The sequence below is a fragment of the Acyrthosiphon pisum genome, chromosome A2 (assembly GCF_005508785.2).
Source record: "Acyrthosiphon pisum isolate AL4f chromosome A2, pea_aphid_22Mar2018_4r6ur, whole genome shotgun sequence".
Lineage (NCBI taxonomy): Eukaryota > Metazoa > Arthropoda > Insecta > Hemiptera > Aphididae > Acyrthosiphon > Acyrthosiphon pisum.
In genome coordinates this window covers 82094140-82106513 of record NC_042495.1, presented here as the reverse complement: position 1 = coordinate 82106513, position 12374 = coordinate 82094140, and the positions used below count along the sequence as shown (strand labels likewise).

Below are 12374 nucleotides of genomic sequence, written 5' to 3'. Positions count from 1 at the left end.
AATATATCTAATATATTTTCCGTTTAGAAAATAAAGATTTTAGACATTATTGGTTAGCAGTCCTACCGTTTTATTTTCGTATAGAACTATAGAAAAGTGTTGAAAGTGTACATGTCCGTATTTATATCGATGCCACTTTTTTGTCTATTATGTTTTATAATTTTTTAACGAAAAACATTATTTATGAGGGTATTAAATATGTTATCTCCATAAGTTAAACATGCAAGTATTAAAAATACGTGAGAGTACCTATTAGAAAGGCAATAATCGTTTTTATAACTCATATACATATACTTTTTGTAAGAATTATAAAAAAGTCGTGCAGCTATGCCATTGTTATACAAATACCTGGCTATGAAAATATTAATATGCCATCCTACATTTATTTATTTGAGCATTTTATTGGTATTGATGTCACTTTAGATATGCATGACTATTTTAATTTATTCATTCAAATTATATTTTATTAATAATATTTTTTTTATGTCAAGGCGGTAATTGTGGTTATAACCTCTTTTTAAATCATGATAAAATAACACCGCACTGACCATTTCCGAATTAATATAGTATTGTACAACTCAATTTAAACATTTTCATTGTTTATTCAAGTATGTAACATAGTCATTTTATTTTATATTTATTGTGCTAATGATCTTAGTAATTGATGCTGTATCAATAATACAATAAAAGTTCTTACATTATTTTATTTATTTTAAGATAAATTCATTAAGAACATTCATTTCATAAAATGTTATAAGGACTTGGTGGCTAGTACATACGAGTAGTTGTTATATAGATAAACCTTACTAGTTAATAAATAATATATTATTTAAATTTAATTTTAAGAAATAAAAGATAAAGGTATCCTAACATAACCCAACTTAACCGAATCTAACCTAACTATAGTAGTACTATGATTAAAAATGTCTGATACGTATATCAAATACCATGTTTAAAATAATATATAAACCATACAAAAATAAATTGAATTTTGTATTTATGTCCTATCTACGTATCTATTTAAAATTTACAAACAAGTAAAAGTATTTGAACATCAAACATTTCTAATCTGGATGACTAACAGCATATTATAGCCAGCACGTATTGGCTATTTATATTGGGATGGTAAACTCATGACTGTTCACATATGTTTACTTTTAATCGATGCACAAAGGTTTTAAAAACTAATTTTAGTATTGATGTAATTGTTTACTTTTATATAAAATAATATATGATAGTATTATTATGATCACATTTTTCTATATTTCTTTAGACACATAATATTATAAGCCACTGGACGTTTTCAATCAGAATATATTCTTTCACCACATACTACCAAATAATTTTTATTTATCAGAAAAGTAATATTAAATATAAAAATGATAATGTTCCATTAAAAACCTAATTATTATATGATATACATTCTAATTAATTAAAAAAAGAAAAACATCATGGATAAACTGAATTGGCTCAAGTAGGTTACAAAAAATATTTATCCAATAATCTTATTTATATAACTACCTAATGACAAGAATTTAAAAAAATATTCAATATAAACTATAGGTAGTAAAAACGTATCTAAATCATAGTTTTAGGTATTATAACATAATATAAAGTACATCATAACTTTTTTTTTCCATATTTAACTCATGAAGACCAAAATGAAATCCCAAATGTTATAATAATATATAGGTACTATATTATAGACTATAATATTTTTATAAGCGTTGCGTGCAAAGGTCATCTTTGAAAACTACACAACCAGTTGTTTTTATTAATGTTTTGTAATTCAATCCAAGACATATATATTGTTTATTAGTCTAACACAACCAAAAATATACCTATTCGTGATAGGTACCTAATAAATATTTTGTTTGTGTTTTCTTTGATATTATGATAATCATGTCACGTAATTTATCGTGTTCAAGATATCTCCAAATTATAGCAAACAAATAAAAAACCGTTTAGCTGAACATCGTTAGTGTACGAAAAATATATTACCTATATAAAACCCCTAAATAGTATATAATATACCCTCTATATTTGTCAATTAATAAACCCTAGTCAAAAAATGATCGATTTCTTTTACGAAAAAAATCATTTCTGAAATTAAATACGTAATTTATTCCATTATTCTAATGTTTATACGGACTTATAAAGTTTCTGAAAGATATATCTCAAATTATCTTACAGCTGTATTAAAAATTAATGTAATTGTAGGTAAAGTTTACTGACAATTATTATACAGGTGGTTTTTTTTTTAAATTTAATATTGGACCACAAGCAACCGTTTTCAAATTAAAAAAGCCACCATGGTTATGATAAATTAATTTTAACCAAATGATTACCTGGCATTCGTAAGTACCGTTGTCGATCTTAGCTACTGGCGATATCCTTAAATCCCAGTCATCACTTTTCTCCGAATGAAACACCCGGAAACGTCCGTCATTTATGTACGTCAACACACCCGAGCTCAGTATATGCCAATCTCTCCGTCGTACCCAAGACACCTGAAACCATTATTTTTATTAAAATTGTTTTTTTATAAAGCTTAAATGTGTTATATAATATTATTATATACAACGAAATGATCATTACAACACAATATCGGGTTGTACAAAACGTATTGTGCTTAGACAAATATTGGACTATTTAGAATAAAATAAAATATAAATATAATTTACTATGCAATTTAATATCTCATTGTAGTCGTAAGCTTATTACCATGAAGGATAAACGAGATTTAATTACAATTACCTACTAACACATCAAGAGTTAAATTATTAAAAATAAAAAAAAAGTTAATGGATTAAATTGATGCGAGAACATTGAGGCATTTATCATGACAATATATTCGGTGACAATATTTATTAGTATATACTTAACTTATTGCTACTTTGTCATAATTCGTTTAAATTATAAATAAATAAATAAATAAATAGTACATAAAATAATAATTATAAACACAGCATTTTTTTCTTTCGTTATAACTCTTATAATACAAAAATTATAGACGAACTAAACATTATATTATATTGTAATATTATTACATTGAACTGTATTAAAGATATAGTTATAGAAAAAAAACCGGTATATATAGTAATAATAAATTGTGTAAATAATCAGTGATAAAAAAAAAGTATACTAAAAGTAATGAAACCATAACAATTAAGTTGGGGGCTAAAATTCTGCAATGTTGCTGAGAATAGACTTAAATGGGTACGACGAGTAGACGATTTATTCACATAAATTCGGCCAAATAAGAATCCCTGAAATTACAAACCCACTATGAAGTCTCTTATTCCCCTTTTTCATTAATCCCCTCATGCAATCTCTATTTTGAGTATGTGCACCGTAATCCGGGTCTACAACACGATACGTAGATATTATGTGTTACCGAATTGCAAACAAAACCCAAATTGCTTAAATTGTAGTAGTCCTCAAACAGCCGGACATAATAAATTATCAGTCCTGGTTATATGTATTGGCTTATATTTCCAGTCCCAGGTCTTTAACCCCCCCCCCCCCCCAGAAAATTAAAACTTTCTACGTAGGTACAGAAAAAGAAAATAATAATTTATATTATGTGTTTTTTATGTTTTTATTACAATTTGTATAAATAACTTGGGTTTGACTTTTGGTTATTTTTTGTCGCGTCGTCGCCGTCCGACAACGACAACGACAACGATAAAGACGTGATAATGTAATATATTATAATTTTATTAGTACGTTGTCTATTATATACTATAATAGTAGGCAGTCTGCGTTTGTTCGGCCGTAATAATTGACAGTTTGTTATCGACATTTTCGACGGCATCGACATAATATTTTAGTCCCTACACGAATACACGAACACTTAACAAGAGAGTAAGGACCTAAGGTAATTGTTAATTTCTAATTGATTTAATTTACAAACATTATTGTTTGATGTAACATGTAAAATGAAAAAAATGAAAATTATCTGATTTTTATTTGATGCACTACTCAAATTTTTATACTCACAAATTTAAAATGCTTGTCTACACTATAGGTATACATTATACATAATATTTATATTTATATTAATGTATTTTATATATTACTAGCTGCCCGACCCTCCTCCGGAAGAAATTGTTTTTTTATAATTTAATTTAAAAACATATGAATATTTTTTGGCTATACAAATAATATAATATTGTAGTTATTGTTATTGCTAATTTCTGAAAATTATATTTCCTACATTTTGAATTCTACCACTAGAGTGGTAAATTTTATTATTTTTATTATAGAATAGAGATAAGGTAGAAAAAAATGTAACAATAAATTATTCGTTCAATGAATAATATATATTTCAAATGGAAAAATGTAAGTGCAAACAAATAAATAAATAATTAATAATAATAATAATAATAATAACAATAACAATAATAAATAAACAAACAAACCGGTTTCCTTTGTCTCCAAAATCAAGTTAGATTCTTATATATACAGATTATTCTAAACAGATCACAATTATGACTTCTAAAAAAAAACATATTTAAGGAATTCCATGTCAGAGGTAAACTCAAAAAAATATTCTTGTTATTTCCAATAAATGAAAATATACTTGGTTTATTTTTTTGTGTATAGGAAAGATTGAACGATTTAGCGATGTAATCAATAAATAAAAACTACTCAATAAAACTAAATTATATAAATAATATAATTATTCAATCATAACTCGTATGTATTTTTTTATAATATTATTAACTTATACTTGATATTTAGACCACCCCCCCCCCCCCCCTCAAAAAATGTATAATACGCCACTGCATAAATATATATATACCTAATATACCTGTATTAATATTTTTATGATTCATATACCTACTATTATTGGTGTGATTAAATTATAAATTTCCTACGTATAAGTCAGTAGATACCAAAGAGTTCCGCGGAATTATGTTAATAGATTTATATATTTAGAAGAAATATACAGATATATAATATATTATGTATAAATATACAAATATAACAGAATCTAAAAAACAGAATCCTCCCATTCATTATAATTAAAGATATATATAACAACTATGTAGCCGTCTTTATACTACGGTAAGTTTGAACCAATGTTGAAGTCAGCCATCATTTTATAAATTACGTAATGTTTACATTTATTTTACATTTGTTTATATACATATTATATGCTTAAATATACATAATATATACTGTGGTAATATTTACTGTTGTGTAAATATTGCTTGCTTTGTAAATGACGGCCGACTTTGACGATAAGAAGGATATACCTTTCTAGTTATTGTATTTATCTATAATTATATCAATGATTCAATTTTACATATAAAACTGTGTTCTGTACACAAAGCACAAGTCCACCAACATATTAATGTACTACATAATCGACCAATAAACCAAATAACACAATGCTGAATTCCTGATTGGTATTTTAAAAACTATAATATCCACGCGATAAATTAAACGTCAACAATGCAGACAGAACTTATTTACTTATGAGAATACAGGCAGAACTTATTTTAATATAAATTCACATAGGTAATTAGTTGTTATACCTACTCTACTGATAATTAGTATTTATTACGTCACATTATTGTTTTCAAATACCTAGTTATCACTGGTATATCACGTAATATTTTAGGTATATTTTAATGGAAGATTTTGAGTTTTCTTATTTATTTCATCTTAAACATATATTAAAAAATTTTAAAAACTTCGCCTATAATCATTTTATTTATCTAAATAATTTTGAAATAGCTGAATTATTAAAAGCACTCTCTTGAATTTATTAAGTATTTAATATTTTTAAAGAAAACTTCTATGAATATATTACATTTTAAGAGTAATTTAATGTTAATGAGATAGTTGAATTTAAAAGTTCTTGTGTTCATACTTTAGAAAAATATAAATCAAACAGTTAAATTCTGAACCAAGTTTACGGTTATTTATATTTTTGTTAATAATTGCTTATATTTATTGTCATTCAAACTATTTTTTTTGTATTAAAATGGTTAATTATAGCTTAATTTAAATATAATTGTGAGTTGTAAAATATTAATAAAAATGACTGAACAATTTTAGAGTAAAATAATTATAAATTGTTTTTATTTCAAACAAAAACATCATTTTATTTACAATTTAATTAAATACTGAAGAATGAAAAGTGGATGTGTTTGAATTACACTATATATTGAGTCAAAATATAAAGATATTAGTATAACTTACTACAATTAATAAGAACGATTGGTTTTCTGTAAAAATATTATCTTAAATTAGTTATTAGATCAAGATTTATTATGTTCCAAACAAATTAGTGTATAGAGTAGATTAAAATTAATTAATATAATTCAATAAATCAAATTATTTTGCTGTAATAAAAAACATGTTAGATGAACAGTCAAATAAATTATTTTAAATTAAATAATACATAGAATGCTTATTTAATATAATTTTGTAATAATGGTAAATGTTGATAAATCATAATTACTATACTGAAATTAAGTACGACCTTAATTTTGACTTAATATTTTACTAACAAGATTCTATAAACCAATATATAGTTAAATTTAAAAATAAAATATTTATTTGATAATTTATTTTTAATCAAAATGAGGAATCGAAGAAGCTAATAATAATGAATATTGTTATCAAAATACATAACATATAATATAGAGCAGCAGTTCTCAAACTTTCTATATTTGTGTGCTACCTACAAAGGTAGAAAATGTTCATGTCCTACTTGACTAAATAACCTTTTTTTGCTTATCAAAAATGTAGGTATATAATATATATGTACTTTATTTTCCATATTTTACTGAATTTTATTTCATTAGGAACCATACAATTATGATTATATAAGCATTTAATGCACAAAAAGAAAGTTAAATATGTAAAATTATTATTTATATATATATTTTTTGAAGGTGGGAGAAACGGTTGGAACGGTTGGTTGAAACACATTTGTTTGTGTGGCAAGGATTTGTAGCTAAAAATCCAGGGTGGTCACCCATCCGGGAGCTAGCAACACCAGCCGATACGCACACTCAGAGCATTATTTATACAATTATTTATATCAAATAAACCAAATTATATTTAATGTGAATAATGATCCTTCCTTTTTTTATAAAGGGAAATAATTTTCTTAGCTTTCCACGTACCACCGGATTAGAAACACTGATATAGAGTGATAACTGTCTCACCTGAAAACTTCCGCCAAACTTCCGAACTTGGTGAAGTTTGTCCTCTTCAATAACTTATTAGTTATTTTCAAATACAATTTTGGAATTGTATTGCCGTTAGGTGTTAGGTAAGGAGGTCTATGATATTATTACTATACCTTTGAAACTACCCCCCCCCCCCCCATCAATCTGTGTATGTGCTTATGACGTGCAATAGAATTCTTTAAAAAAATGTGTGGTATAAATAGCTTAAAATTAGTCTAATTGTATATAGAAAATAATAATGTACGTCTTAAAGACTATAAGCTTCAAGTATCTGCGATTAATGTTTTTTTTTCGTTTATAGTTTTTGTATTAGAACAAATTACTAAAATGTTGAATGGAAATCTGTTATTTTTTGTCTGAATAATATACAATTTTGTAATAGTTCAGTGAAGCTTCAAATACATACAAATATATTATGATCGTGTACCTATTTATGCTACAAAAAAAAAAAAAAAAAATAATAAAAACACATTAATGCAAGACCGATTTAATAATATAATATTCATTGATTTTTCCAGAATCTAAAATCAAAATAGTCACCTTTTTCAAGATGGTAAAATATAATTAATAGATTTCATATTATAATGATATACCTAATGACGCTGGTACTGAAAAAAATTTAAATTATTATAAAACAGCCAAAAATTGAAACCTAGAAGTTTTTTATTATCAACTCAATAAACTTAGTTTTCGATAAATGACTATGCATCAGCTGTTTGGCTTTACTACATAATTATGTACAATATATTATTATATCGTGAATAAATTTAAAAAAATCAATTTCTTTAAGAAACTCATTCTCTATGTAAATTCAAGTAAAATAGATGATTATAATTAATCTGTTATCATTTCGACCCTTGGTCTACGTTACAGGTCAAAGGTTTGAAAGTCCTAATAATTAAGGTACCATGTACCTTTCCACGTATGAATTACCATTTTGGTAATTTATTGATGGTTTGTATAAAAATAAATAGGATTCAGTTATGGATAATCATAAATCATAATCCTCATCTAGTCGTCTCTATCTGTAATCGTTATTTTTTATTTGAATTTTGAATATCCAATTTCGTAAAACAAGTACATACAATTTAAAATAAAAATGTATGTGATATTAAGCAATTTTATTTTTGTAATAGACACATGAAAAATCTAGCAAATTTACATTTTGAAACCAATGACTGCAGTTTACTTGCAAAATAATCTAAACATTACTGTGAATTCAAAATTCGTAAAAATTTGAACTTCGAAAGCTTCTATAAAAAAGAATTGTGACTAAAATATATTTTCATTATTTATTAATTAGGACTTAAACTAATTACGAGGAACCACATATCACTTTTTCAAGCTTTTTACTAAAAAAAAAAAAATCAAAATAAGTAAGTTTATGATATTCCGTAAAGTAAATAAATAGATATAAAGAACACCGACTTTATTTTAAAATTATTTCATTCCAATAAAATGGTAAAATAAATATTTGGTAACAATTTCAGTTATTCCTTTTTGAATCAAGTAAATAGGTACAACAAAAAATAAAAAAACTTTTTGTCAACAATTATTGTTGAATAAATATTTCTTTTTTTCCGATAATTTTGAAAAGTTCTTGGAATTTTTGCTTTTGATCTGCTAAAAGTACTGCGAATTTTATACTAGAAAACGCCCTTTAAGTAGAAGTTTGAAGCGACCAAAATTTGATGAATGATAGAAGAAAAAAATTTAATACATCAAGACGTATCAAAATATAAAAACACACATGAGTTGAAACAAATACATTAACTAGGTAATTAATTCCTCCGCTCAGAGTCTTAATAAATGATAACGCGTAATAGGTAGGTAGTATTCATTATGATTATGTTTTTGGTGAGTAAAAATTCTAGAGTTGTTAAATACTAAAAGAGACTAAAAGGCTTACATATTATATATTATATACGTGGATAATATTTAACTTCATTAAATGTTTACGATAAGGAATACGTTATAACTGAACCCGTAAAAATTGAGGTATAGAATCACAAGTGATGAATGTTTTAAATCTCATTTCGTTTTCCGAGCAACCATTCGGGGTCTATATATTATTAATTTATTCAAATTCCCGTCAGAAAAAAAAAACATCCTGTCGAGTCTCAACTAATTTAAATCGTAGATTCTAATGGTTTTCATCGAAAATAATTCGATGAGAAAAAAATCGTAATACTGTGATTAATCTTTTCGTAGTATGACGACATGCGTAGAATGTATAGTGTATACATATAATATACTTCAGTAATCTGGCACAGTGTAGGTAGGTACATCAGAACGTGCAACAATTAATGAAAGATTTGGAACAACCATTGTAGAAGTTCACTTGGTTTATAGTAAATTCAATTTACCAACAAACATCACAATCTGTTCACCTCTTCGTTTTGAAGTTGAAATTAGGTTAATCCGTTTGTATGACTAAATAATTCAACTACCCATCCGACTTTAATGTTTCGAACACAATTATTTCAAATATGTTATACATTAAGAGGTAGCTAGGTTAGAGTACTCGAGTAAAAAAAATCCAACTACAACACAGGATTTTTCAGTAATTTCACAGTTACATAATTTGTTTCTGCAGAAAAAAATGTTTAGTATTATGTTCACAATATTTACTTGAACTTAATATTTTTATGAATTTCTCTTATAAATTAGTACGCGAATAGTGTTTGAATATAATATATTTTTATTTTTATTTATTTTTATTGAAATTCGGTCATCATTTTTGAATTAATAATTATGATTAATATATAGGTATTATACGAAGATATGAAATTTTAAGTTGAATATCATCAAAATTAAAAGCTTAATATTATATCGAAATTCCAGTTTAATTTGATAAACAGAAAGTTTTTCTTATTATAATTATTTAAAGTTACTCATTGAAAGTGATTTACAGATATTTATTTACACATGGATTACATAATATAACCTTGAACAAATTTGAATACATATCAAAGTACATGATACAAGTCTGAACGGTTTAATGATGAGGTGTAGATATTAAACTTTGTTAGTTATGTACATTTTCAGTAATAACAAAATATTTGAACAATGAAAAAACGTACATTTGTGGACCTGTGGTTAACACACTTGAGCTGAATAATAAATTTTATAAAAGGCCAGTAAAATTATTCAATTTTCACCTGATGACTTCCAACTAGAATAATAAATAATTTATTGACAGATTGTATGAGTTGCGTAAAAACATTTTAATTTTGTAAAAAAAATATGTACAGAATAATATGTCTTAATAAAACAAATCTTTTAAATATATGTTATACATATTTAAACATCAAATTCTCACAAATATTTGTCCAAAATAAAAACACAATTAAATAAACATATCTAGCTGAACCAACGGAATATAAAAGGTTAAAAAGTAATTAATTAATGGAAAAAAAATCATGATAATTTATAACTAAAAGGCATGACACAATTATACAATTATTTAACTATACATATTATATGGACATTTATAGTGTATTTATTTATGATAATTTATAATACATTGCGTACCAATCTTTATTTACGATGATTGATAGTGTACAATTTCAATTTCAAAGTTTCTTATTACATTAAATTGACTACTGACTACTGAGTATATGTGACGAATATTTTAGGAACATGATAATAAAACTTTATTCAACTCCGTGCAATCTAACTCCAATTAAAGCTATAAGTCACACAATTCTACTGTTTTTGAAACGCAAATGTCATTGATGCTAATTTTTGTATCGATAACTTATTTATGAATAATTTGAATTGCATTCTTTATGAATTGTCATAATGGACTGTTCTTCAAATGTATTGCCCTGTTGCTACACATAATATTATGATCACTAAATACTTAATACATATTTATGGAATACAAGTAAAATACATACTTGCAATATACAAAAACAACCTTTTTTTACCATTTCCTGTAACTAAATTTTCAATTATATTCATAACTATTTATATTTTATGCTTATTACTTTGGGATACTTCGAAAAATAAAAACATAAATCTTAAGGAATCAGAATAAACTAACATAAAGACATTAAATAGATAGAAAAATTCAAGAAACTATCATAAAAAATAAAAGTAAAAAATACGGTGTACAATAAAGTATTCATAATATGGATATGGTATATAAACGTGTTAAGTAAAAATACTAAAAATGACCTTAATATGATTTATAAGTGGATACAATATATTCTGTTCACTTCTGTTGAGAAAACAGGAAAAAAATTCTAACACATTTTTCACATTTAAAAGTTAACTTGAACTTCCTATGTTTATTTCTCGTTTGTTGTATTGAGGTTTATTCCGTCTAAAAAGTACACAGTTAGTTAAGGTGGATGTATTGGCTAGGTTAGAAAATGTGTGTTTTAAAAATATTTACTAGATTTACTCAGTTTAGAGTAAGGAAATAATGTGGTAAAGCAAATACATTTAATAGATTTTAAACTGTGTTCACTCTCTATAATTCTGAACCATTACAGTTTAATATTACAGGTACTTTTTTCATACATTTTATTAATTATTTAATTGCATTTATTGTTTACAATAATACTAGGTATCTACCTATTATTTAAAAGTTATTATTAATTAAAGCTAATATTGAGTATTTTGTGTGTACAAATGATCATTATTTTTTTTTTTTAATACAATATCGATCACTTACTTATATTAATAAACACATCAAAGCATATAAATTATAATACTAATACTTATTATATTATTGAATATCTAGTAAAAGTAATCATTTTGTAGGTAATTTAATTATTTAAATCAAGGACATAGATGCATAGTTTATAAAAATAATGCTCACAATATTAAAAAATATAATTTGCTAACAATCCATGGAGGTCACTTCGTGGACTGACTAATTCAGTTTTAAAATTATTACCACAAACTTTACCTTTAATTTATTTCTAATTTCTAATTCTAAGACACATTGTAAAAATATAATTAACGAAATGAATAATTATTTTTTAAATAATTAATTGTTAAACATCGATCTTAATATTCGTGTACTGAATGTTACACTCAATTTTAAATGCGTTATGTGTACCTAAATGACTGGCTTAGTTGTACGTAAATTTTAATACACAATATTTTATCAGTTGATAGGGTGCTAATATCATCCATTGAGCTGAT

General features: G+C 24.8%; 1 protein-coding gene across 2 annotated transcripts in view; it reads right to left on the bottom strand.

The window, feature by feature from the left end:
* LOC100574232 (limbic system-associated membrane protein-like) overlaps positions 1 to 12374 on the bottom strand; it is a 267946-nt gene that overhangs the window by 77311 nt on the left and 178261 nt on the right. For both annotated transcript variants that reach the window (XM_029490365.1, XM_029490364.1), the window contains one exon: positions 2349 to 2510. In XM_029490365.1, the coding sequence (XP_029346225.1) occupies positions 2349 to 2510 (162 nt within the window). The remainder of the gene's footprint in view (positions 1 to 2348; positions 2511 to 12374) is intronic.